The following is a 27,726-nucleotide window of genomic DNA, read 5'->3' on the forward strand; positions in this document are numbered from 1 at the left end:
CTGTAACTCACTCCAAATGCAATGCATCTTACTACCTTGCCACTTAATGTAAAGTAATTTGATGAAAATAGTTAAACCGTATTTTATAAGTACAACCAAGCAACTTTGAAATGTGAAGGAAAGTTTTGTGCAGCAAACCCCAACCAGTCCCTGTGTCTCACAAGTGGCTTGGCAATAAGTTTGCTTATTTAGCAAGCTATAAAAAATACAGCAAATAAAGGCCTGGAGTACAAATACCTGTGGAAAGTACAGATATGCATAATTAATTTAGAAAAACAACCACAGCCCACTGCTCCAGGGAAGAAGTGCTCCCAAGACACCCCCCCCATGATGAGTGTCCTTCCTTCTCTGCTGCCATCACTCAGTCCTGGCCAGGGTGGCTGTGGTGGGCAAGGGTCTTCTGTGGCCACCACAGCCCCTGGCCAGTTGCTCCTGCCTCTGCTCCACACCCCTTGGGATCTATCTAGGGCTATTTGGGCTCTCAGGTGCTGGGGTTTTTGCTGATTATATCACAGGGAATGGCTTCCCAGTTCCCACTGAAGGGCAGCTGCTTTAGGCTGGGACAAAGCAAGCCCTTGGAGCCAGGGTCTGAGACATGACAGGAGGTCCCTAAAGAAGCAGACATGGGGGGAGTGCAGGCAAGATCATGCTTCAGACAGGTCTTGCAGGTCTGGTGTTTCATGTGCATTTGAAAGGGGGGCCTGGAAATTCATCTTGGTGTCCAAATCGCCCCTTCCAGCAGCCTCAGACCTGAGGAGCGGGGTGTGAGAGGGGCAGCAAAAGTAGCTCATCCTCTCTGATTCTGCTTCTGTTACAGGCAAAGGAGAAAGTACTTTTGGGCTGTTGCTTTTTTTAAACCTACACAAAGTCCAGAGTCTGTCCCTGACTTCTTAGACCTCAAAGACCCACCCAGGCAAAGCAACAAAATGTCCCAACATGCCATTCTGCACCTCTCCCTGTTCTCAGGCTCCCACGATTTTGAGAGGGGACCAGCAGAGATGCAGGTGGCGGTGGAGGAGAACAGCACAGCTCAGGCTCCCATGAGCAAAGTCCCATCCTGAGGCGTCCATCACCCACTTTGAGCTCCTGTGGGGCACCCACCAGGAGCCGCATGGATTTGCGACTGTCTGCTCGGTCCCACCAGGAGGCAGCTAATGGGTTTTTATGGAGCTGGGTACAGCGAGATGGGAACAGGGTCCCATCAGCCAGGCACCACGGTGGACCAGCAAGGTCTCCCCTTCTTCCAGGAAGCGTGAGGTGGAGGGAGCTGTGAAGCCAGAAGCCATTAGGGGCTCCCCGGGGCTGGGCACACTCTTTCCTTCTGTGGGAGAGCAGCCCTTCTTCTCTGGATTTCTGCTCCTCTACACTTGGCCCATTAGCTGAGGCATTAAATTTTAACATTTTTTGTTGCTCTTTGCAGTGTGTTCCTGGTGAGTGGGTGCCTGGGTGGGTGCCAGGTCCATGGTGCTGTACCCAGGGGGCCTGGGGGACCATGGGAGTCTGGCTGTGGCAGGGGTACCCGCCTGCACCCCACGGGCTGGAGAGGGGCTCCTCTGGTGCCAGAAACCTGCGGAATACTGATGCTTAGGGACCAGCACGGCAGCAGCACCCCTGCAAAAGACAGCACAGCCCCTTTGTCCTGGGCAGATGTCCCCACCAGCTCCCCACATAGGCAGGGGGTGACAAGACGGTGCCGCTCCCACATCAGCCCAGCCCGCAAGGCCAGCCAGGCGAGCACGCGAGGAACAGCCCCCTGCTCTGAATCACGAAGCTCCTGCTGCTCCAGGCCTGGGGCAACATGCTCTCACCCATCATGGCTGTGCACACACGTGTCCGCTGTGCTCAGCCATGTGTGGACGTGTACACCAAGCACACCCATGCACATGTATACATGCTGAGCAGAGCCATGCACATGTGCAGATGTACATCAGCTCCAGCCAGGCCCGTGTAAACACACCCACAGCCATGGCCAGAGAGCACAGCCAGTCAGGCATCCTCCCCACACACCCCCAGGACGCGTCTGCCCCGTCCCAGCCAAGGCACTGGAGGCTCGTCCACTGGCGGCAGGTCTGAGGACCTGGCTGTAGAGCAGGGGTCTCTGCTGCGCCCTGGGCCTCATCCTGGATTGGGTCCTGTGTGGGTGGCTGAGCCCCACCAGAGTTACAAAGTGCAGGGACCTCGCAGCCTCACAGGTGGAACTATCTAGCCCAGCACATGTCTAGATCATGTAAAAAGGTGATGGAAATGAGTTTGGGATAAACCACTCTCAAGGTTGGGTCCCCTGTCAGCTGTGCAGTGGAGACAGGACCCTCCAGCAGCATGGCCAGGAGTTTTCTGGCCAAGAGAAATTAAAAAGCCATCGATTTTTGCCATTAGAGGGGGTGTGGCTGGAGCAGATGCACTGCAAGCAGAGCCACACACTGAATAATTCACAACGAGAAATGACAAAGCCTGTGGCCAGGCTGGGGAAGCCTCTCTGTGTCCTCCTGCTGCCACCTCCCAAGGACATGGCCTTTGCTTTTGTCCCAGGGTGCTGGGTGCTGCCTGGGGCGAGGGACTGTCACCACTCTTGGTCTCAGGGACTTGGGGACACCCTGCTGGTCCCTGACCTGTTCCCAGCAGATAGGGAACAGTAAGACTGCAGAGCTGCTTGGTGACGGCATGTGGCCAGGTGGGTGAGGGGGGTCTCCTGACCCAGCATGCTGTCCCTGAGGTGGCCCAGCTCATTCCCTGGGGAGCAGCCAGACATCACTGGCACAGCTGCCCTGGCTTGACCCGATGGCACAGAGCCACCCTTTGTGGGGCAGGGCCACCTCTTGTGGGACAAAACCACTTATTGCGGGGCAAAAACACCTACTGTGGGGAAGAGACACCACTTGTGGGGCAGGGATACCCCTCACAGAGCATCATGATGCTCCTGCCATGCCCAGGCAGGACTGTCGCGCTGAGCCCTGCCATGCTGTGCCTTGCCATGCCCCACCATGCCTGGCCATGTAGTGGGGAGCAGCCCCCTGAAATGGCTCCCAGACCAACTTCTCCATCACCGTTGTGGCTCAGGGCACCCACAGGCACCCAGGCTGAGACAAATCCCCTCCCTGGTTGTGCCATGTGCCCTATGCCAAGGGCTGGAGGGGGCAGAGCTGGGGGAAGGAGGAAGTCAGGGCATTGGGGGCAGAGCATGGGTCTCTTGGTGACACTCGGTGCACTGAGAAGACGGGCTGAGTTTGCCAGGTCTCAGCTGTGGTGCTGGCGAGCCCCGAGGCAGCAGCCTGGAGCCGGGAGAGGGCGGCTGGAGCCTGGGCAGGTCTGGTAGTGGCAGCCAAGGAGTTAACTTCCCAGCCTTGCCGCATGAATCTGGAGCTATTAATACTCGCACACTGGTTTAGCTGTCAGAGAGAGCGGCTGCTCTGCCGGTGAGACAAGCCCCGCGGAGCCGCAGCTCGCCGACGACACAACTTTCCTCCGCGAGTGTGCGGGGCTCCCAGCCTGCCCGCCTGCCTGCCAGACCCTGCTGGATCCTGCCAGACCCTGCTGCATCCTGCCAGACCCTGCTGCATCCTGCTAGACCCTGCCTGCACGGTCCTGTGCAGGGGACACTTTCCCCAGCAGTGCTGTGGGCACTGTCCTCTGTGCCCACCACCAGCCGGTGCCACATGGGCGCTGTGTGCCAGAGAAGGGCAGCTGCTTCCCCTGGCCTCTGAAACACCACAGGGCTCATCTTGCCCTGCCGGACTCCTCAGCCTGGACAATGCCAGCCCAGGTCCCTGCCCACAACCACTGAGGACTGGTGCCAGCTGGGCTGCATGATGGATGCCGGGATGGCATTGGGCATCGCTGGCCCCGGAGTGAGGGCGACGTGGGACATGGCACAGCCCAGTGCTGCCTCTGTGTGCAGTGAGTGGCCGACCCAAATGCTCAGCCCGGCTGTGTGAAGGGCTCCCTGACACCATGGCCCTGAGTGGGCAAGTGTGAGCCTCCCGCTGCCAGCCGCACTGGCAAGGGGGAGGAAGATGCCAACACCACTTTGGCACTGCCTGGCCTGCAGTCTCCCTCGCTCGGGCACGGCGGCTGCTGGAGTTGAGCGATGGATTCCTTCTGCTTTGTCTGCTTCCAGAAAGAGGAGCTGCAGCCCCTGCACCTGCACAGGTCAGTGCCGCGGTGCCCGGCTGGGCGGCATGCCGCTGGTGGAGATGCTGCAAACCTGTGATAGGCATGGGAGAATGGCACTGAGCTGGGCTGGGGGACAATGCCTGGCATGAGAGCTGCCTGCCTTGGCTGTGCCAAAGTTTCCCTTGGAGCAGGTGCATCCTCTCCTGGCCAGAGGAGACCGTGGCCTGGCGCTGTGCTGTGCCGAGAGAGGCTGTGTGCACAGCACGTGCTTCCCTGGCAGAAGCTCTCTAGGGCACGGGGCGGGTGTCCTGTGCTGTGCCGTGCCATGCCGAGTGGTGCTGGTGTGCCCATGGGAGCAGGGCCGCTGAAGCAGCGTTTGAACCCACACTGTCCCAGAGCCAACGTGCTGCCCTGAATGGGGTCCCTGGCCAGACTCAGCTCCCAGGGCCTTGCTGCTGCCACTGGGGTAGGGGCTGTCTGGAGGGCCAGGGGGCCAGGGCAGTGGGGAGGTCCCCAAGAAGGGCCACGAGGCTCCCCAAGCCTTGTCCCTCTCGGCAGCAGCACCGGCACTCGCCTCTCTCCTCCCCGAAAGCTCCTCTCCCATCCGCGCTGCTGAGCGGCAGCCAAGGCGAATGTGCCCGTGCCGGAATTAGCCCAGCAGCCGGCAGGGATGCGAGGTGTGAATGCTGGCGCATGCTGTGCCCAACTGCTCCTTCGTGGCACCGAGCCACTGCCGGCTCCTGTCCCACGCTGTCATCCCCGGAGCAAAGCTCCCACCTGCTGTGGCTGGGAGCACCCCCAAGCACCGGGAGCGCCCATAAGCACCAGCTACCCATGGTGAGGTCCAGGGGGGCAGTGATGCTGGGCTGGCGCCTGGGCAGGGCTATCATCTGGGCTATGGGTGCGTGTCAGTCCAGGCAGTTGTCCTTCCAGCTGGTGTGCAAGAAGCTGTAAGATTTGTTTTGGTGTAAATCACGTTTTTTGGTGCCTCGATTCCCGTGACACATTGCCCATGAGCTTGGCGCTGGCTAGGAAGGCACTGGGTGATGTAGGGTGGGACTGGGGGACCAGGGGTAGGAGAGGGACCTCGGGTGCGGATGCTGTTGGCTGGACAGGGACACTGAGCATCCCTGGGGCTCCCCTCTAACAGCCTGACCTGTAGCTGGAGCTGAGTGGCTGCATCCAGCCTGTGCTGGGCACAGGTGGCACGAGTTTGGTGTTCTCAGCCGGGGAGTGGTGCACCCACAGTGGCAGTGTGGTGGCTCAAGGTCCTGTGTGGTGGCCACAGGGACCATGCCTCCCTGTGCAGGGGGACAGCAAGGGATGGACACTTGTGGCTTGTCACCAGAGACGTTTCCCCATCCTGCCCTGGTTCAACAAGGGCTGTGCTGGCTGGGGCTCTCTGTCCCTGAACAACCCTCCCAGTTGTCACCAGCCTGTCCCCACCAGACTTTCCCTGGGCCTGCCTCCAGGCCACGGGGACAGGACTGTCATTGCCTGCCACCGCCAGCACAGCAGCTGCCGGGGGTGGGCTCCTCCCAGGCTGAAAGAGGGGTGTCTGCAGAGAGACCCACCAAGTGCTCCCCACCCCGTCACCATCCCACCGCCCATTCCTGGGCCTGTCACCCTGCAGCGGGGGGAGCGCGTGGGCCCCCGTGGGTGGGTGCCGGCGGCAGCGTGCCTGTCCCCACAGCCTCGCTAGATGGTGCCAGGAGAACGAGCTGCAAGTGGAGGCGGCCGGCGGGCGTGCGGTGCTGGATGGTGCCAGGATGGCTGGGGTGCTGGAGCAGGCCACATGGCTCCCCCCGTGCACTCAGGGTGCTGGAGCAGTCCACATGGCTCTTGCCATGCTCGCAGTTCAGTCCTGCTTCCTGCTTCAGCCCCAGCTGGTGATGGAATGGGAAACGCTGCAAGCGGGAGCTGTGGGCAAAGCTGTGCTGCAGCCCCAGGCAGTGATTCAGCTGGTGTCTATGGCTTCAGACCCAGGTGGGGATGGGAGCGGGACAATGCCGTGGCCCCACTAGACCCCCAAATTCCACCTCCCCCATGAAGAAACCTATTCTTCTTCTTTTCAGGAGAAACCCATTCAAAAGAAAACCATTCTGTTTTCCTTTCAGTAGCTGAATAGTCATCATTATGCTCCAGAGTCAACCACATCCAAGCTCCTGGCAAGTGACCGCAGGCAGGTGGTTCCGCAGGTCCTGACCCAGCCTATACGGGGGCACCAGCACACAGGACACTGTCCCCTCAGCCTGGCTGGCTTGGGTCCATCCTGTGTCCCTCAGGCACATGGGACAGAGGCTGGGGGGCTGCAGAGGGGGAGTCAGCAAACCAATGGCTTCTAACAGCAGTCCAGTGCATCCCCACCACAAAGCTGAGCTGCAGATTGTGCCACATGGCGCCTGGGCTGTGTCTCCTCCCTGACCTTGGGAGGCACCACTGGGAATCTCATCCCAGCAGCCATGGCAGGGGCTGGAGGCACATCGCTCGGGGCAACCACTGCGGTGAGGGCACTTCAGTCCCCACCCCAGCACTCTGGGAACCAGGTCCCACCATCCTTATTTCCCCTTAAAATCCCCCTGGCCAGGTGGTGTCCCCAGGGACTGAGGGGACACTTGCCCCCCCATCAACACGGGTCATGCATCACAGGTTGGTGATGCAGAGGGATGCCGGGCAGGCAGCCCTGGCCACGGGGGATGGACAGCGGGCATCGAAGGTTGTGCCGGTGCCTGCTTTGTGTAGTGAGGCTGGCCCAACCACAGGGGCTGTGCAGGAGGTTTGGGGGGGCTTGGTGGATGTCATGGGGGAGAAAACATCCAAAAGCAGCTGGGAGACACCGTGGGCAGCTCCCCAGGCTGAGCATGTCCCCTCCGCTGGCACTGCGGCTCCCGGCGTGCTCCGCTCCCGCGTTGCCCTCCCTCCTTCCCTCCCCGTCTGCTCCTTCCCAGCATCCCTGCCAGCATCTTAAGGCTGGTTTTAGCTCATGTCACCAGAGTGTGACAGGCTGCAGGTGGCCGTGGCACCTCAACCCGTGTGCTATGCAGGACGTGGCCTCTTGGCTCCCACTCTGCCAGGGGGCACTAAGTGATGGTGAAGGAATGAGTGACCTTCTTGCTGAATTTGGAGGGGTTTTGCCTTGCTAGAAACATTTTGGGCTTTTCAGGTCATTTCCCTGTTGCCGGCCCTGTCTGAGCACACACCCCGTGGCACAAGCCAGGATATTTCCTTTCCGAGCAGAAATCCTGGGGGCTTTTGCGGTCTCTTGGGGGCTATGGGCTCATCGCATGGTTTGGGATCAAGCTAGGTGATAAACGTTTGATCTGGTTCCTTTCATCTTGCTAATCTTAATTAGTTATTAATATTCTCTAAGTGCTTTGAAGACCACGAGCTCAATGCAAACACTAATGGGTGCTTTTGGTGTTACTATTATTCAATTTGTGCGTGAACCCTGTGCCGGCGATGTGCCGGTCTGCAGCCTGGCAGACACAAAATGAGCTGCCAAGCCCCATGGAGCCCCCCAGAGCCCTGCCGAGCACCACAGAGCCCCACAGAGTCCCGCCATGCCCCACGGAGCCTCACGGAGCCCTGTCACAGTGTGGCTGGTCCCTCACTGACAGCTCAGCCTCCATGTACCCGGGGCAGGGCACAGCCCCGTCGTCCAACTCCAGGGCGGTGACACTGGGAGCTGAGTGGCATGCAGGGTGTGTGACACTGTCCCTGCAGGTCCCTGTGCAGGCTCCCCAGGCACTGGCACCTCACGCCTGACCTAGAAACAGCCCTGAGCTATAAATAGGTTGAGCCGAAGGAGAGCTCAGAGACGCAGCTCAAAACGCTGCGAGCAGGAGGCTGTGGGAGCCAGGGAGCCACAGCTGGGGGATGGCACGGCAAGGGCAAGCAGGGGACATGAGCGGACAAGTGCCTTGTGTGGGTGCTGAGGGAAGGGATGGAGCTGGACCCACTCTCTCCCCAGCGGCCGATGGAGCGGGGTGTGCAAAAAGGCTGCAGAGCCTTTCACCAGCCTGTGTCCTGCTTATGCGGCAGCACAGGGAGCACCTGCAAGGCCCCAGCTCCATCTCCCGCACCGTGCCCGCTTCTGGCTCTTTCACCTCTCAGACGCTCTCCTGCCCCTCCCCAGGCCTGCAGCTACTGGTCTGAGCACCCACCTGGCACCCATCCAGCTTGCCTTGGCTTTCTGGGTCACTGGGCTCTGGTGACGCAGGGGACAACATTTCTCCTCTCAAGCAACAGGGATGCCTCCATTCCGATGGATGTCATCTGTACTTGGAGCATCCAAGCCATGGGTGCCAGGAGCTGTGGCAGGCAGTGGCAAGTGGAGGGCAGATCAAGGGGACCACTGAGTGCTCATGAGCCGCAGTCACCCCTCTGCTGCCTGGCCCGGAGACTGGCTGTGCCCTGGATGGCTGCTGGACACGAGGAGGGTGGCAATGTCACCTTAGCACCTGGCATTGAATTAAAGAGAAGTGTCAGAATGTGATTCAGCCTCTTGCTTTAAAGTCATTCATAGAAAGGCTAGTTGCTCTGCCTGCTAAACTGAAAGCAGATTAGAGCTGCCCGTGAGTCAGTGGCGATGGCTCTCCTGCCCTCCCCGGTGGCAGGGGGCTCAGGTGGCAGCAGGACAGCCCTGGTCCCAGCGGAGTGGGCACATCCAGCTCACACGGCCCACGTGGTGTGTGGGAACAACCCACCATCACTCCTTGGAGCACAGGGCAGCCCCATGGCTGTGTGTTGGCATTGAAGGAGCAAAGGGACCCAGCAACCAGCTGAGAGCTAAGGAAGCCCCAAAACAGATCATGACCTCTGTTAAAACACCCCTGCTCAGCCCCAGTGAGTGCAGAAAGAAATCTGGAAAGACTAAATGTGCCCAGGGAGGCTTCAAGGAAGAGCATGGTGCCCACCCCTCAGCTTCCTCCAGGAGAGCTGCCACCATCATCTCGGCTGGAGATGTCCAGGAGCTCTTGGTGCCCAGCTCTGGCATCACTTGCTGAACGTGTTGCCAAACTTTAACGAAGCTGAGAGGAAGCCCATGCAGCACGTCTGCCTCAGCCGGCTTTCCCTGGCTCTGTCCAAATGGTCCCACCAATTCGTGAGTGCATGGGGAGCAGCCACGTGTCCTGCACGTGTTTAGGAGCAGCACTTTGGAGGGGCAAGCCAGGTGCTGCCCACACCACAGTGGACATCACCCATGCTGGAGGATAAAAAATACAATGTCTTAGAAGGCTCAGGGAGAGCAGGAGCCAGGGAAGCTGCCGACAGCAGGACGTAGTCCTGAGCAAGGACATTTCCAATGAGTGGTGCTGATGGTGGTGAACCCCAGATGTTCCAGAGTCCTTTTTGCTGTGTGCAGTGACAAGTGGGGTGGGGAAGGGTTGAGGAGCCCGATCCCTTCGTGGGTCACTGGGAAGGTAGCTGTCCCAGCTTCTGCTCACCAGCAGGTCCCACCCGTAAGGTGGCTCCCCCGGGCTGAACCCTGCCATGCCTGGAGCTCCCAGGGCCGACGCAGGGGGTCGGACGGCTCAGCGGCGGCCCCCGGCTCCTATCCTGGGACAGACCACGGCTTCCCGCACCGAACACCCCCGGCTGCACTGGGGCGAACCCACCCGGAACCTCCGCGTGGGCCTGGGCCCACGGGCCGGAATAGTTCTGGTGCTGGGGGTGCCGAGGGGCGGGAATGGGGAGCGCCCCGCATCCCCGCCAGCACCCGGAGAAACGGCGGCGGAGCCCCCCCCCGCCCTCCCTGGGGGCTGCGGGGCGGCGCCGGTGCCGGGCGGAGCGCGGGGCGGGGCGGCGCGGGGGGCGGCGGCCCTGCCGGAGGGCTGCGGGGGGGCCGCGCTCCGCTCCGCTCCCTCCGCTCCTCCGGTGGCGGCGGCGGCGGGGCCGCGGCATGAGCCCGGCGGTGCGGGCGGCGAGCGGCGCGGCGCGGCCCCGCGCGGGGGGCGGGCGGCGGCGGCGGCTCCTCTCCCGCCGAGGACGGGGCGCGGCGGCTCGCCCCACCGGTAAGGCGGCGGTGGCGGTGGGGATGGGGCACGGCGGGCGCCGCCCGCTCCGGTACCGGCCCGCGCCTTTGTGGCGGGGCCGCCCTTTGTCTGCCCGCACGGCGCGGGGGGGGCGTGGGACGGCGGCGGTTCCCCGCCAGCCAAAATAAGCATCACGGTGCAACCGGGGCTCCGGGATGAATGGGGGGCGGGGGGCAGCCTCCCGCCGCTCCCTGCAGAGACCCCGGCGGGTGGATCACCGGGCGATGCGGGTGCTGCCCCAGTGGCTCGGCCGCTTCCCCGGCAGGAGCGCAGGGTCCCGCCGGCAGCCGCCTCCCGCTGCCGGGTCCGTCCTCCGGCCGCTGCCACCTGCGTCCCGGCCCGCCCCGGCCCTGCGGCTGCGGGGACAAACTCGGGGCCGGAGACGGAAGCGGCGTGAGTCACACTTGAAAGGAGTTTGTGCCGGAGCGGGGCTGGAGCCGGGGGCCGGGGCGACGACGGGGGGGCTTGTGCCTTGCACTTGCTCCGGGGCCGCAGGCGGGGCCGGTATCCGAGGGAGAAAGGGGTCCCGGTGCATTTGGGGGTCGCTCTGGAAGGATGCTCTGAGATGGAAAGCAGCTGGAGACAGAGGAAGGAGAGCAGGCAGGGGAGGGCAGGCGAGAGGCGGCCTCGGGGGCAGCTGAGGCCATCTCTCCTCATCATCTCCCCTCGATTCCCCTCGTCTCCCCTCGATTCCCCTCGTCTCCAGCACGGTGCGGACACGGGAACCGGCCTCCAGCCCGTGCCAGCCTCTCGCCGGCTGCGGCTTGGGAAGCGGGAGCGTGACCCACTTTCCTCCAGGTCCGGCCTCGCTGGCGCGGTGGCCGCGGGCGGGTGATGCCAGCCGGGAGTCCTGCCGCAGCTCGGGGATGGGTGAGTGGTGCCGAGGGATGAGGCATTTCAATCTCAGTGCCCCTCTGTGCTGGATCTGATGCTGGGGTGTCGCCTGCCAGGAGGCAAAGCCTTGGAGCTGGGTGACATGCCTGGCTCTCGGTGTGACCGTGGCATGGCCGTGAGCATGGTGTTCTGTACCCTGCCTGGGATGCTGTGGGAGGAGGCTGCCTGGAGGGGGCAAGAGAGTGAAGGCGAGGCAGGGGAGAGGTGACAGCATCCCCCTCTGGGGGGAGCTGGGGCCGAGGTGGGGGCCGCCAGGGTGATGCCTGGGCTGCGGGGTTAGAGCAGCCACACCGCATGTAAAGGCTGTGAAGCTCCTTGGAGTGGAGACAGGGCTGGTTTTGGCAGCAGGGTGACATGCCCCACTGCCCCCGAGAGCGAGAGGTGCCGAGGGGCTGGCTGGCCCTGCCCATGGGGACCGCGTGGGTGATGGGCAGATGCCGCTCGGGGCGTTTGTCTTTGCAGATCCCAATCACACAATGCTGCCGGCGCTGGTGGAAGAGTTTTGGGAGGGAGATAATGAATGGCTGATGAAACCAATCAAACAATGAAGTAATCATAATTCCCTGTGCTGGCGGCAAGGCACGGCAAAGGCGGGAGGAGCTGGAGGCTGGAGTAGCTGGGGTCCTAACAAAGCCATCCTGCTCCTCAGGAGAAGTCTGGGGAGGCCAAAGTGCTGAAAGGTGGCCAAGATCCTGCTGTCAGGGGCTGATGGGTGGAGATGGTGCATCCGAGGGCAGGGAAAATCCTGCTGACAGCTCCGGGAGAGCAGTGCAGAGGGCACAGAGGATGGCGGTGGGAGGGGAGAGTGGTGGCTCCCCAGGGAGCAGCTGCCACCTGTCCCTTGGGAGAATGGCGAGAGCTGTTGGAAGAGAGAGCCCAGGCACTGCCTTATTTGCTCTTCCCAAATTTGCCTGCAAAACCTGACTCCTGGGACCAAAGGTTGAAGAAGCTTGTCACAGGCTCATGGCTGGGATGAGGGACAGTTACCCCTATGGATGAGTGTGACAGGCCCTGACCTGCCCCGCAGCTGAGACATCCCCACCGGGAGAGCAGCTCCCGCCGCCTGGGAGCCCACGCGTGTGTGGTGCTCAGTGGCTTTGCCAAGGCTGATCCTGGTGCTGGGCAGACTGCTCCAGTCCAGGGAAGGAGCTGGCATGAGAAACTCCGGATAACTGGGAATTCATTGCCATCAAATGAAGTGTCCCAGACTGGGGGCACTGGGAAGTCGCAGTTGCTGTGGGTACATTGGTGGAGGTTTGGTCCTGGTTCAGGCTCATGGTGCAAGCGGCACTTGAGTGTTTCCCAGTGCCTTCCCACCACCACGGAGCCAGTGAGATGACATGGGGACATGCCCCATCCATCACATCTTTGTGGTGTGGTTGCTCCTGTTGGGTCATGGGATGCTGGCAGAGGGGCTGTTCCCAAAATGCTGCCCGCCTGCAGCCGCTGGTCGGTTTCCCTGTGCTGTGTATGGCCAAACACCTCCCGGATGCACTCAGCTTGTCTTGAGCATCTGTGGGTGGCCCTGGTGCAGTGTGTGGGTGAAGGGACCCTCTCCCCATGCCTATTTTGCTGTTTTTGGTAGGGTGGGAGGCAGCAGCCAGCCTGGGCAGAGGATGCCTGAGCCCCTGCGAGATGCCTGTCCCTGCCTCTGCACCTGCGAAGACGTCATCCTCGTTCGGCAAAGGTGCCTTTGTGAGCCCCCCTGGGCACCAGCGTGCCGTTGCCCCCTGGAAGTGCAGCTAATAATGCCTTGCACCAGCGCGCGAGTCCCAGCGGCACGGAGGAGATGAGAGGATGTCCCCAGAATGGGGTCAGGCAGGAACGGCGGCAGCAGAGGCTGGAAATGGAGCAGGGCGCTGAGAGGCAGCAGCTCGGTGCAGGGCATGGCCAAGGCATTGGCTGTCCCCTCGCCCTGGTAGCACCCAGCCACCAACCAGCACAACCAGGGCAGTGCGGGAGGTGGGCGACCAGGAGCAGTGACAACACTGGCAGGACCAAGCACTCACTTGGGAATGACTTTGCTGGGTCGGTGGGTGTTTGGAGAAAATAGAGGAGGTTTGGGAGCTGGCTGGGGTGCGGAGGGAGCGAGCGAGCTCCCGGCGGGTGCCCTGGCCTCCAGCCTGCCAGGCTGGCAGGGAGGCAGTGTTATCTGCTAATAACTAGTGCCAATTACACCATAATTGATGATCACGCTGCTGTTGTACTGAGCATCGCAGCAGCAGGAGGGTTTGGGGATGGGGGGAAATCAAAGCTCTGCAGAATACACGTGGTGTGGCCGGGGTTCCCGCGGAGGCAGAGCAGCCTGTGCTTGCATCCACCCCACTGCCAGGTATTTCTAATTTCTCTGCTCTCTAAAGAGAAATATGAGTTTTTTAGAAACCTTAACCCTGCCCCGCATGGTTTTGCCCTTTGTCTTCCCAATTCGTTGCCCCAGAGCAGCCCATGGTGTAAGTCTTGGCCGCTAGCTGGGCTTCCAGTGTGCTGCCTGGCTGCAGAGACCCTGCACTGGACTCAGCCCAAAACCCTCTTCCTCAGACCCCACTCAATAACCAGGTTATTTTTCTGACCTGTCAGTCTCTGACGTGGCCAGAGGGTTTCTTTTTCCCCCTGTCCCCTCTTAATTTCCAAGGAGCCGCTGCTCCACCAGCCTCTTATGCCAGATGCCTGGGGCAGCTCTCCCCAGGCCTCTGCTCCTCTCAATGAGCTCTTAATGAGTTTGCAATTACTTATTGGCAGAGCTGATGTGCCCAGGGCTGGCCGTGCAGCGGAGCGGGATGTGGAGCAGGGGAAAGCATCCCCTTGCAGGGAGCGGAGTTGGGGTGGGAGTGGGTGCGTGGTGCTGGTCCTGGTGCTTGTGGGATGCTGGGCTCTGGATACAGGATGATGGACTCTGGATACGGGATGCTGGGCTCTGGGGATGGGTTGCTGTCCTCCTGGGGCTGCTCCGTGGTGTTGCAGATCAGGCCGGGGAGGTTTGGGGAGAGGAGCAGCTGCTGCCACCAGGAGACGAGTGGCTGCCTATAAATACCTGCCAGGGAGCGAGGAAGAGGTGGGTGGATTATCCTGCTCACTCAATGAGATAAATGGTTCTGAAGCTTAAACACAGAACAATTTTAGTCTGAATAGTAGGAGAAATGGTTCAGGACACAGAGATGACGACATGAACCACCTGCAGTGAGTGGCAGGGTCCTGGTTCCGCTTGGCAGCATCTTTGTTGCCCGTTTGCTGTTGCCCAGGGTCTCATGCCACTGGGATCAGGACTCGGGATGCACATCGTTCCTCTCCGCTTGTGAAACCTCCTTCTTCCTGAACACCTGAAACAGCTGAGCCAGGTGGCCGAGCGCTGGGAGGTGGTTTGGGCTTCCTTGGGCTCCTCTGCCCCGAGGCTCCGGGGCTGTGCTGTGGAGGTGGGAGAAGAGCTGGTGTGCTGGGAAATGGCCCATTTCTGCTCCAATTTGACCCAATCTGTCACACAGCTGCATGGGTAGTTGCATTGGTGTGACTGGCATTGGCCGAGGATGTGGGACCTCGACCCCGGCAAGGCCAGGCTGGCAGCATCTCTTGCCGCGTTGTCACCGGCGCCCGTGTCCCACCATTCCTGGGAGCGTGCAGAACCGGCTGGAAATGAACCCTCGCTCCCTCTCTTGCCCTGCTTTACTGTTTACATCAAAACCAACATGTTTTCAAAAGCATTTCAATTTTTAATGAAAACTTCTGCATTTATGCTTTGTCTTGGCCTTGGCGTGTTGGTATTTTGGCCACCAGCGCTGTTTGGTTTTCCCTGGGATTACTGTTGGCTTTGCACTCCCATTAGCTGTGACAGAGCGTCACATTGAGCCGGCAGGAACGGGGACACAGTGGCAGGATCCCGGGGGCATCTCTGTCAGCATGTCCCCACACCTGCCATGCCCACCTGCACTCCAGCGGGTCTGTCTGCCCCACGGAGCTCCGCAAATGCAGGAGCCACAGCGCCGGGGTGGCAGTGAAAGCCGGGCGGGCAGCAGGCAGGCGGGACATCTCATGTGGCGGGACACCCCTTTGTCATGGGTGTTTCTCGGTTGCCGGTTGGAAAGGAGCTGCCTGGAAAACCCAACAGGTTTAGCCAAGGGAAAAAGCAAATAGTCCTTGACGTGGAGAGCTCTTTTAAGCAGCCGTCAGTCCTTCACCTCCTCTCTTTGCACCAGCAGGTTTTTTTACTCAAACCCCAACTTTGCTGACTTGAATAATTGCATTTCAACACCAGTTAATTAAGAGACGTTGACGAGCATGATTGTAAATTCAAGTGTAGACAGAATTCTTCTTGCAGGATGCTGGGAGCTGTTTTTAGTCATGCATCCACGGAGCTGCTGTGCGGATCCACCTCCACCTCCAGCACCCAGACGCTGAAATGGTGTTCCTCTTCCAGGAGGCCAATAAAACACTATGGAGATGAGCTGCTTTGGAGATCTTATGAGTCAAGCCGTTACATTTTTGGAACATCATGATGTTGAAGTTCCTTTTCTATTTTTTGCCCAACTTCCCAGGAAAAAAAATTAAGAAGCTGAGCTTTGCTTCGGGATGAGAGGCAGTGCAGTGCTGGAAAGGATGGAAGAAGAGGTTGGAGATCAGGCTCAGCCTTGTTGGGAAAGGGCTGGGAAGATCCTCGTGCACTAGGCAGGATCTTGCCCCCGAGGTGCTGCTGGCGTTTCATGGGTGCCTGTGGGCCATCTGTCACTGTTTGGGGTGGCTGTCACAGCCCGCGTGGCCGTAGCACAGGGCTCGTGGGCATTGTGCGGGTTCCCTCCCGTGGTGTGGCCGCTCTCGGCCTCTGTCTTTCGCAACCGTGGGCTCACCACCCGCAGAACACCCATTCGGTTGTTTCACAGGCAGTGAGCCCGTGGCTGTGATCTCTGAGCACCCACACCACATCCCCGGCCACCCACACTCCCAGCTCTGTCCTGGCACCCATCAGACCCCCAGCTGCTGTTGGTTCTGGAGCAGGACTCATTTTGAGCAGAGATTTTTTTTTTTCCCCAGTGAGATGTTGCATTAAAAATCTAAATATAAACCAGTGCCCGCTCAGCTGCTGTCCCATGATTTTTGTCAATCTGCTATAAAATCCGAAGCAGCCAGACTTATCTACCAAGGTACCCCTGGGGTGCCCGTGTCTCTGCTCAGGGCTCGCTTAGCACAGGGCGCTTGTGCTGCACTGTCATGCGCGCTTGCAGCTGGGACTGTGCTCTTGGGGATGGTGGAGGGTGATGCAGCACCCTGAAGACATCAGGGGAGATCCCAGGGTGGTTTTGCTGCTGTGGTGGTGGGGCGGGTGAGTCCAGCCTTGGCTCTTGTGCTGGGGATGGCTGGGGTGAGGAAAAACCACCACGGGTTTGTTGGGAGCGAGGAACATCGCTGTTGCCATCCGTGTGCCGCTGGCTGGGCTCTGCACCAGCGTGTCCCTCGCCCTGGCAGCGCAGAGCTGAGAGTCGGCGCTCAGGGGTGGTCGAAGGTGCCTGGCGGAGTGGTTTGCTGCAGAGCCCTCGTGTCCTGCTCGGTGCCTGCGCTGTGACCCCAGCTGCGCTCCGGAGCGTCGCTGGTCCCCCTGGGCTCAGTGCTGGAGGCAGCTCTGTGTTCTGCAAAGGTGGGAGGGGTGGAGGGGACATGGCCAGCTCCTGAGGTCCCCATAGGGGACTGCAGCAGCACTGGGGAACTCCAAGGGGCCTCAGCTCGTATCCTCTGCAGTGGCTGTGAGCACACCAGGGCTGAGGACTCGTGTGTGTGTGTGTGTGTGTGTGTGTGTCCCTGTCTCTGCCGTCCTGGCTCAGCCATGCCCTGGTACTTCGCTTTGCCCCCAGACATCCCTGTGAGTCAGGGGCACAGGCTGCAGCCCCTGCGGAGGCTGGAGCATCCTCTCCAGAGCCATTGGGTTGGTGGTCCCCCGAGACAGAGGGGTGGCACCCAGTGGGTGCTGCTCAGGACCGCCCCGAGCAGCCCGGGGCCCTTTACAAGGCACCATGGCTGCCAGCGCCGGTGACAGGATGGGATGGGAAGGGGCGGGATGGGACAGGGTGCAGCAGCTTTGTGGCACCCCCTGAAAGCGGTGACGTGCCTCTGCCTTGCAGCGCAGCCATGAGTGCGGGTTCGATTGATCAAGAGCCGTCGCGCAAGCTGGCCTGCTGCGGGGTGCCCCTCATCACTGAGGACATGCAGTCCCTGGCCATCCGGACCCTCTCGGGCACCGACATCAGCAAGCACTACGACCTCATCCGTGAGCTTGGGAAGGGCACCTACGGCAAGGTGGACCTGGTGTCCCACAAAAGCACAGGTGAGGGGAGCTAAGGGGTGCAGGGGACTCGGCTGTGCTGGGAGTGGGGTGCCCGCTGTGTCCCAACTGTGCCTGCTCACTCCCATCCTCTGCCCTTTGCAGGCACCAAGATGGCCCTTAAGTTCGTCAACAAGAACAAGACAAAGCTGAAGAACTTCCTGCGGGAGTTCAGCATCACCAACACGCTCTCCTCCAGCCCCTTCATCATCAAGGTCTTCGACGTTGTCTTCGAGACCGAGGACTGCTATGTCTTTGCTCAGGAGTATGCCCCCGGCGGGGACCTCTTCGACATCATCCCGCCGCAGGTGGGAGCCCCCACCCCTCCCGTGGGAGCCCTTTTGGGGTGTGGGGGCTCAGTATCCCCAGGGTGCTGAGCAAAGCTGCTGCTGTGCTTTGGTGGCTGTGCAGGAGCGGGCCTGTGTGTGGGGACTGGGCATCCCTGGATGGGTCAGCCCCAAACGCCACAGAGAATTTGCAGTAAATACAAGCAGGTCTGGGACCGATCACCCACCCCTGGGTGGCCTGGGATCCATCATGCATTCCTAGGGTGGTGTGGGACCCGTCACCCCCTGGGGAGCCTGAGATCCGTCACCTGTCCCTTGGGTGGCCTCGGACCCATTACCTGTCCCCTGGGGGTCCTGAAACCCATCACCCATCCCTGGGGTGGCCCGGGATCCACCACATGTCTCCCTGACACGCAGAGCACCCTAGATAAAAGCGGCTGCGACCGTGTTGAATGATGCAGCTGTGGCAGTCCCTGAGCTGGGTGGGATCGCCATGGGGTTTGGTGGTGGGTGGTGACACCGTGTCCCCATGCCCGCAGGTGGGGCTCCCCGAGGAGCTGGTGAAGCGCTGCGTGCAGCAGCTGGGCCTGGCCCTCGACTATATGCACAGCAAGAGCCTGGTGCACCGGGACATCAAACCGGAGAACGTCCTGCTCTTCGACCGCGACTGCCGCCGCGTCAAACTGGCCGACTTCGGCATGACCCGCAAGGTGGGCTGCCGGGTCAAGCGCATCAGCGGCACCATCCCCTACACAGCGCCCGAGGTTTGCCAAGCCGGGCGAGCGGAGGGCTTTGCCGTGGACACCAGCATCGACGTCTGGGCTTTCGGGGTGCTCATCTTCTGCGTCCTCACTGGGAACTTCCCCTGGGAGGCGGCGTCGGCTTCTGATGCCTTCTTCGAGGAGTTTGTGCGGTGGCAGAAGGGACGGCTGGCGGGGCTGCCATCGCAGTGGCGGCGCTTCACGGACAGTGCCCTGCGCATGTTCCAGCGCCTGCTGGCCCTCGACCCCGAGAAGCGCTGTCCCGTCAAGGAGGTCTTCTACTTCATCAAGTGCGACCTGATGGCCGAGGTGCGGCGCCGACCCTCCTACCGCTCCCGCAAGCATGCTGGGGACAAGCTCCCGGCCGGTCCCCATCGCCACGAGGCCACCGGCTCCTGCACCCCCGCCCCGCTCAAGAGGACCGTCCTGACCGAAGGGAGCGGATCCCGCGGCTCCGAGCCGAGCGCGGCCCCCCCGGGGACGGCCAGCAGGACAGACGGACGGCAGGACAAAGGCAAAGGGCAGATGGTCCTGGCCACAGCAATAGAGATCTGTGTTTGACGGCGCCGCGGTGGCACATGGCGGCCGCCTGTCCTGTCCCCTTGGCCCAGGGACGGGGGTGTTGCTTGTGGTGGTGGCGTGAGCCGGGACCGGGCTCCTGGTCTCCCAAAGCAAAAAAAAAAAAGAAAAGAAGAACAAAGAGGAAAAGGACAAAACTGGTTGAGCCCCGTAGTGCTGAGGATGCTGATCCGCCCCGCCCCCCCCGGGTGATGCCGGTGGCCGGAGCTGCCGGGAGTGACATCAGTGTCCCCAGTTCCTGCCATGGCTGTGCTGCCCCCTCCAAGGCTCCCACCATAGTGGCATGAAGAGGGGTGTCCCAATATGGGGAGGAAGAGCAGGGGGGCTGCGTGGGTGGGGGGAGGGCCCGCAGTGCCCGCCAACTCTCCCCCTCCCCGTGCTCGGCCCCGAGGGAAGGCCGATGACCCCGTGCCATGGAGGAGGCCTTCAGGGAGGTCTGGGTGGGGGCTGATTTACCCCCTGCCACCTGTCCCTGTCCTGTGGGTGGGGATGGGGAGCAGACGGGAAAGTGGGCACCCGGTCAGTGATGGGGACCTGGGGGGTCACTGGCAACTCGGGACCCCTGGCAGCCCCGGCTGCCTCTCTGCCGCTGGAGGTGCTGGCAGCCATTGATGTAGCAAGTGTCCCCATCTGTGTGTTATTGTGTGTCCCAGCCGCTGGCAGTCCCTGTCCCCCAGCCCTGTCCTGATGGGTGGCCATGTGCCAGCCCCAGAGGGACCGTTGTCCCCCCAGCCGGGAGCTGCGCTCTGGGTTCAGCCATGGCCACAGTGCCGGCTGTCCGGCAGCTGGGAGCTCAGGACTGGGCTGGCTCTGCCATGGTGGTGTCCCCTTGTCCCCTCTGCAGACTTCTTGTACCCAGGGACTGGAAAAGGTGGTGATGGTGGCACGTGTCCAGGGCAGGACCTGGGGAGCAGAGGAGGGGGCTGCATGCGGCCTCCTGCAAGTCCCCATGGCTCCCCGCACTGTCCCCATCACCCCTCCTTGCTGTCACCCCTTCTCCAAACCCCGGTTCCCCTCCCTGGGGGCTGCCAGGAGGAGGCAGGGGGGTAAATCCCTTCGAGCTGGCTGCAGCCAGGCAGGGGTGGTGGCAGGAGCTGCTGGTCACCCCTTAGTGACAAGTTCATGGGGTGTGTGGGAGGGGTCACAACCCCCCCATTTGTGGTTCTGGGCACCCAGGGCAGTGTGGGGGCTCACCCTACTGCCAGGGTTGGGAGGCTGGGGGGCACCCCAAGGTGACAGCACCCAAGTCCTGGCACGGTTGGGGCTTCCCTCCTGTTGGGTGGGCACCATGGGGACCCTCCCTGTTCCCCCCGGACCCCAGTACCCGTACAAAGGGCTATAACTCTATTCAGCAGCAGCAGTTTACACAGCAGGCAGGTGCCTGGCTGGACCCCCCACCACCGCCGCTGCCCCTGTCCCCGCGGCACCCACCCCTGCCCACCGCCCGCCCGTGGGGCCAGGGCCGGTTTTAGACGTAGCATTGCCCCGATGTAGAGACGCTAGGCGCGGTTTTTTCTCCTTTTTGCCTTAGGTCCCTCGATGTCCTCGATCTTCCGTGCAATAATGTAGATAAGGGATCCCGGCCGCCCCCGGGAGGGCTCGGTTGTACCTCCCCGGGGGGGTCTGTCCTGCGGGGGGTTGCCCAGGTGTGATTTCTGTTGCCGTCAAGGTCGCTGTGTCGGTAGGTTGTCGGGTTTTTATTTCCAATTCCCTCGGCTGTCGGGTTTCGGACCTTCTTCCCGTAGGAGAGGCTGTAGTGTCACAGATGTTACCTCAGTTTGTCACTGTTCAAAAGGATAAAAAAACAAAAACAAAAACAAACCAAACAACAAAACTAAAATGGTAAAAAACGACAAAATACATAGTTATAAAAGCAACAAAAAAATTATGGATTGCGGTGAAGACTTTTTATTTTAAATCAAACAAAGGTGATGATGCTGCTTGGGCAGCCGTGAGCGGGCGGGGGGCACTGCCTGCATTCACCCTGCCACAGCCTCAGGGTCACCGTCCCCCCACTTCCACCCTGTCCTCACAAGCCCCATTGTCATGGCCCCCAGGGCGGGCAGGGAAGTGGGGCGCGAGCAGCGCCGTGGGGCAGGGTGGCAGCACCCATGGGTGGGGGGAGCCAGCCACCCTCAGTGCAGCCCCCTCCCAACAGGCAGGGCTGCCTGGCGCCAAATGTATTCCAACCACGTCCGCAGGCTAATTTCAATTTCCTGGTAATTATGCAAATGAATGTGGATTTAATTAAGGGCAGATTTCATTAAAGTCTTCTTGGGGAAATGAGAACAGGATGGGGAAGAGTGAGGAGGAGGAGGAGGAGGCAGGGAAGGAGAGATGAAGGCAGTGCCCACCCTGGAAGATAACTGGCTGCGGGTGATGCCGAGGGGCCAGGATGGGATCCCTCGGGAGGGGAGTCCCGCCTGCTCCCGGCCTTGGGCCCCCTGGCGGGAGGGTCAGGGTCCCCAGCCCAGGGGCTGTGTGGGGCTGGTGTGGGGCACGGCCGGGGGTCAGTGCCCGGGAGGGACCTCTGGCAGACATGGCAGCGGCTCCTCCGATGCGCCCCCAGCCCACTCTGGGCCAAGGGCAGCGAGTCCTGCTCAGCTGGGGCTTCAGCACCGAACACGTTCATCTCCTTTCCCTTCCCATCAGGGCAAGGAAAGCATTTCTTTGACACGTGATTTATGTTTTTTCTTCTCCACCCCCAGCTAAAAATACAGATTTGGCCATGCCAAAAGGTCTAGGAAATCAATGTCATTGTCACCAGGCGCTGTGTGGAAGGACCCTCCCCTCCCCGATCACAGACAAAAAAGGAAATGCTGCCATTTGACGTCTTTGAGATGAACCACTTGGGTTGCTTTCAGCTGAACTGTCTTTAATTCAAAGTGAAATGGCTAATTTTATCCCAGCAAGGTCAGCGATGCTGAGAGCCCAACAGTGCTGGGAGGACAAGGGCTGCTTGTCTCCAGGTGAAACCTTCAGACCCAAAAATGGCAGCTTGGCAAAGCCATCACCTGCCCGTGACCCTTCTGGGTTTGCTCTCGGTTTGGCCAGGCCGGTGGCTGCTGACCTTGGGCAGTCCCTGAGTGATGGATGAGCAGCTCCGAAAGAAAATAACTAATACATTTGTGCAGATTCTCAACCGGTCACGAGGCCGGAGGGCAGAGGCGCAGGGTGCCAGGCGTGGAAGCAGCGTGCGTGCTGGATGCGGGATGGGTGCAGCATGTCCAGCCCCACCGGCATCCCAAAAAACAGACCCTTCCTGAGCTGCGGCGTGGGGAGGGTCCTGCTCATGATACTCAGCAAAGCCTGCCCGCCTGTAATTTCATCCAAACCTTGATTTCTAGACCTAAATTTTGCCCGTTTTTGCTTAGAGATGCTAAGCGAGCCATTGCAGCCCCAGCTAAAATACTAGAAGTTGAGAGTAAAAATAACTATGAATGATCCGCTTGTTTGGAGCACAAATGGCCAATACCAAGCTGGCATTGCCAAAAAAAACCTCAACCCCAAACAAGCCCTTTAAAAGGAAATATTTTGCCACTGAGATGACGCTTCAGCTCCCCGGTGATTCATTAGGGGCTGCAGGATGAGGCATTCCTGAGCATCCCAAACCCGGAGGGCAGCGTGGGGGTCTGGCTGCCGGTGGCTTTCCCAGCTACCGCACGGGGACGTCAGGGGGACGTAAGCCCGGCATGGCAAGTGTATTCGTTAAATGTGCTTCTTAGGGCTGATCTGCTTTCAAGAGTATCCAAAAATAGCGATGGCACCGAGCTGAGCTGGGCGTTGGAAGGAAATGTGACTCATGTGCTACCGAGTGCCTGAGCGAGATGGGATGAGCTCGAGGCCGCTGCGCAAAGCGAACCATGAGCCGCTGCTCGGGGATGCTGCCGGTCGTGGGGTCTGCTTCAGATGCATCCCGATGACCTTTCTGGTGGCTGCAGAGCCACCTATGGAGGGGATGCAGCTTGGGCTTGTCCCCTTGCTGTCCTTCCCACAGGGCCTCTCCACTGTCTGCTTTTCCAGCTGCTGCAGAGATGATGGACAGGTGTCAGTCAAAGCATGGCAGCTGCTGAAGGCCCCTGTGGGGACAAGCTGCCAAGCAGCAAAAGCTGTCCCGAGGTGGGGAGAAATCCAGCCCCACGCCATGTGGGATGGTCAGCAGGGCCATGGCTGGTGGCAGAAGGGAGAGGTGACCTTGTGTGACAGATCCATCCATCTCCAGAGAAAGGGGGAGCAAAGCTGACTGCACCTCCATCCCCATCACTCCCATCCCTCCACAGCCCATCTCCTGGGCAGGTCCCTGCTCGCTTGAAACAGCCCCATGAGCATCTCCAGGGAATGGCTCTGGGCCAAACTCTGCCTTTCCTGCAGCCTCTGCCAGCTGGGGGCATTTTGGCACTGGGCAGAGGAAGGCAGGAGGCTGCTGGCACCTCCAACCTGGCTGTGTGCTCCCTGCAATGGGATCAGACACATTTTTTCACCCAAAGGTATTTCTTCCTGTGCAAAACCCAGTCATTTGCACCATGGTCTTTTTGCTGAAAAATGGGTGGGTTTGTCAGCTTTTTGCTCACAGTTCTGGGATGCAGTGAGGTGCCAGGGCTCAGGGGTTGATGGGGAGCACACCCAGCCCTGCACACCCCCCAGCCACCCGAACGGTTGGGTTATGGGCTCCGGCTCAGCAGGCCTCCCGTGTTGCCATGACAACTGCAGCATCCCAGCTTGGCAAGGACAGATCTTCACCATCCCCACCAGTGCCTTGCCCGGACGCCGGCACAGGCAGCGCCCCTGCCCTCAGCCCCAGCTCTGGGTGCTGCGGGCAGCACCCCAAGCCCATGGCAGAGCACAAGGTGCTATTTACGCTTGCTCCTAGGTGCTGGTCCACGCTCCTAATTTACACCTTCCTTTGCACTCCTCTAAAAGCAGTGGGGGCAGGAGAGGCTTTTGCTTTTCACGTGAGGATCTGCCCGTTCAAACCCCCCCAGTCAGGCAGCATGTGCCGGAGCCGAAGCTGATGCACAACTTGCAGGGCTGCATGCAGGACTCTCCCCCGTGAGCCCCTGCCTGCTGCAGCTTCGCTCTTCTGCTAGACACAATGTCCCCAGGCTGTCCTCAAACCCCTCCTGTCCTCCCAGAGGGGACAGGGTGGGCATTTGGCTCCCAGATTGTGCACCGCACTCCCTCAGTCATCCCAGCTTGCAGGGCAGCTCTCTGGGACCTGCTAATTAGAGCCTCATCACGGGCAGCTCTTGCTCTCCGCAGTCTGGCAGGACCTCGGGTTTCAGCCTGGTGAGATCCTGAACTAAACACTCACTGACACTGGTGGCACCAGCCCGGGGAGAAAGTAAGCTCTTCATCTCAGAGGCTGCTACACCCCCCAGAAAGGTCTCATTTGAAAAGCATTAATGTAGGATTAATAGAGGTTCTAATAAACAGTGAATCAACTGCTAATGGAGCCAAATTTGTAAGCCATCTGTAACACCTCAGGGGCTTAAAGGCAACCAGAACATGTCTGGAACATGCTTAAAGTGGATGTTATCACCTTGTAGCCCTGAAGGCACCACACCAGAAAGAAACTTTTGGATGAAAGGTTGCAGATGAGAGAGGGAGCCTGCGCCATCCCTGCGCTGCTTTAGAGGGGGTTTGAGTGATCAGCATCACTGCCCCTGCACTGGCACAAAGCCAGAAAGGAATTTGGGTCACTCGTGTGCCCTGGGGCTGGGTCAGGAGCCCATAACAAAGCAAGGGCACTTCATAATGGATGGGCACATCCCACCTGAAGTGTAGCCACCCCTGCGAAAAGGGTCACCAGCAGGGGCGGGAGGGGTGATGTGACACTGTCTGGAGCAGGGCAAACACTGACACTGGCCCCAGGTCCCTTCTCCTTGGGCTACATCACCCTCTGCCTGAACAGCTTTTCCTTGTACCCACCAGCACTTCCCTTGCTGAAGCTTCACCACTCCATCAACCCCAGAGAAGATCTCTGCTCCCCGCATGGACAACCCCAGACAGTAATTTAGATCCCCTCCCTCAGCCTCCTCCTCTCTAGAGTGAAGAAGGTCCAGCTCCCTCAGTCTCTGCTGGACTCGCTCCAGCTTGTGACACATCTGCAGTCACTTGAGGGACTGACCCTTCCCCAGCATGGTTTGTGACAAATGCTGCAAGGACCCTATTCCAGAGATGAAGGTCTAGTTTCAAAGTTCTGTCTGCTCTGGACAAGGCACCACAGCGTCCTGCTCTGCAGAGCTCCTCGGTCGCATCTGCCCTCATGGGCATTGCTTGCTGAGGCTGGCCAGGATAACTTGTGCATGGCAGGACTGGGTGGCCAACCCACAGGCTGCTTGGAACGCTCACTTGGCTTCAAGTCCAAGTGGGCTTCAGTATTTGGATGCTGCCAGATATGCTGGCTGGGAGACTCTGGAGGCTGGGCGCCAGAACACAGTCTATGGTTGTTTGAGAAGTTCAGTAGCAGATATATCCAGAAGACAGTGGTAATTCGGTGGTCAGGAACTTCTTGGTGGTCCTTAGTTTGCTTCATAGCATCACTGTTCACTACGTTCATGTGTTCAGGTATCTTCCATTGGGGAAGAGGAGCAGCTCTGCAGGACCCATGGACACTTTGGTTGGCATCAGCTCTAGCTGGTGGAAGAAGACCAGGATTCTCAGTCTGTTTGCAGGATCAGGAACTGAATATCCTCTTGGCTGGCTTCCAGGCTTCCCAAGGCAGGCTGGATCTTGTGGAAGGCCAGGCTTGGGGTTAGAGACCGGAACCAGCACAACAGTCACATTAGTCTTACAGCAAAATCCCTGCAGCATCGAGTACCCAGCTCTGAGTTGTTGCTCAGCTTTCAACTGGAGACAACCCTCAGCCATTCCTGGGAGCCACTTGTTCATGGCAAAGCCTCTTCTGCTGTCCCATGGAGTGAGCCCAGTCCACTGCAAACGAGATCTGCAGGTCTGAACAGCTGCTCCACAGCCCTCAGGAGAACATTTGCTGGGCAGTTTGCTTTGAGAGGGTATCAGCACCTCAGTGCACAGCCACAAACAGCTCAGGATATTCTACCAGAGCTCTGGAAAGGGTAAGTCCCACACCCAAGGTCATCACTCAGGGTACAGACATGCAGCTGTTTGCAGTAAGAGCTTCACAACCACATGAGCTGCAGCTGTGTCACACGAGCTGAACGCATCCTCCAGGCCCCAGGCAAGGGCTGCCAGCAGAGGCAGGGGGGCAGAGACAGCCAAACTGCTCCCTCTTCCCTTTCTGTCTGTTGAATAAGCCTCCCAGATTTCAGCCCCAGGCAGGTCAGCCAGGACACCACAGCATCAACATCTCCTCTGTCAGCACCAGCAGCCCAACACGGTCTGCCACAGTGCACAGAGCAGCTTCAGTCTAGAGCCAGCAAACATCGAGCATCACCCAACAGTGGAGAAAGATCTTGGGCAAACTGGTCACAAACAGGCCCATTGGAACCATCTGAGGATCTTGATCAGCTGTGACAACTTGGTGATCTTGCTGGAGGCAAAAGTCTATCATCTGTCAAAGGTTATGGGGATCTCAGGAGATTCCTGGTGGCTGGAAAATGGCAAACATCACACAGGTCTTCAAGCAGAAGGATGCCAGGGGTCAGCGGAACAAGTGACCCCCAGATCCACCCATTCACCTGGCAAAGCAGCAGAACAAAGTCCCACCAGTGCACCTCCCCAGGGGTTTATATACCTCCCCAGCTGAGCCCTGCACCACATGAAACTGCTCTGGGGAGTCTCTGGCTTTACTGGAGTGACCCAGTTAGAGTAGTTCTACAATCTCCTCGCGCAAGGAGCTGGTATTTCAGCCTGAACCACCCGCTGCTCCAACCAGTTTAATCATGTCTGAGCCATCCCGGCCCCTCTCTATCAGAGCTTGCACACAAACCGCCCTTTGTGCTCCTCCAGCCCCTTTCAGTGGGGAATTGCCAAGTACCAATTAATCAGCAGCTCCTGCTGCGACGGGCCTGGGAGATGGTGCCCCAGGAAGACGGAGATCAAGGAACAGAGGGAGGCCACTGCGGGCCCAATGGGACAAAGCTGGGACTATAGTCTGGGCCCTGATCCCAGCCCAGGAGGAAGAGGAGGAGGCACACGCTTCCCCCAGCAGGGACCAGCCAGCCCCCTGCCCTTCACTCATCCTGGACGCTGGCCTCACTAATGCCCAAAGCATTTCAGCTCTCCAGCGCAGCCAGGTCTCTCTTGTGTGATGGTCCGTCAAAACCTCTAGATGCAGAGACACCTGGAAATCCAACAGTGGTGGCTCTCAGCCAAGACAGAGGTGCTTATGGTGACGCCAGCTAAAGTAAAGCAAGTATTTGTGAACATGGGATCTATGTGGACCAAGATCATCCAGCCCGGTGAGGATGGCTGATCCAGTGACAGCTCCAGCAGGTCCATCAGCAACTCCTTCCCCAGGCAGCCACGGGCCTCTGGAGATGGAAGCCAGTGCCCCATTTCCCAGCAGATTACCGGGAAGGCAGTAAATCGTGTTTGCTGGGGAGCGACTTTCAGGCTGGTAGGTCTGAGTGGTGATATGAGACATCCCCAGTGCTCAGCAAGGCTCATGAGCACAGGGCTGGAGCAGAAAGGAAATAAAATAAATAAAATAAAAATAAAATACTAATAAAAAAGAACTATTCTGGCCCAAATCAAATGCACATGTTGGTGCTAGGGGGTTGTTTCAATTCCAGATGTCACATGTTTTCAAATCTGCTTAATACAGCAGAAGTAAGGTG

At 59.7% G+C, this 27,726-nt stretch overlaps 1 protein-coding gene across 2 annotated transcripts; it reads left to right on the top strand.

Moving 5' to 3' along the window:
• Positions 1–4,010: 4,010 nt before the first annotated feature.
• SBK1 (SH3 domain binding kinase 1) lies at positions 4,011–19,409 on the top strand (the record flags this gene model as incomplete). 2 transcript variants are annotated; one of them, XM_080354194.1, is made up of 4 exons in its annotated part: positions 4,011–4,146; positions 17,146–17,343; positions 17,446–17,648; positions 18,167–19,409. In XM_080354194.1, the coding sequence occupies 4 exons, from the start codon at positions 4,011–4,013 to the stop codon at positions 18,947–18,949; spliced, it is 1,320 nt and encodes a 439-aa protein (XP_080210320.1). In that variant the 3' UTR covers positions 18,950–19,409. The 2 variants fall into 2 exon arrangements, with proteins under 2 accessions (XP_080210320.1, XP_080210321.1); XM_080354195.1 differs by having other exon boundaries at positions 4,085–4,146; positions 17,141–17,343.
• Between the last annotated feature and the right edge of the window lie 8,317 nt (positions 19,410–27,726).

Source organism: Nesoenas mayeri, assembly GCF_963082525.1.
Source record: "Nesoenas mayeri genome assembly, chromosome: 15".
NCBI classification, from domain to species: Eukaryota; Metazoa; Chordata; class Aves; order Columbiformes; family Columbidae; genus Nesoenas; species Nesoenas mayeri.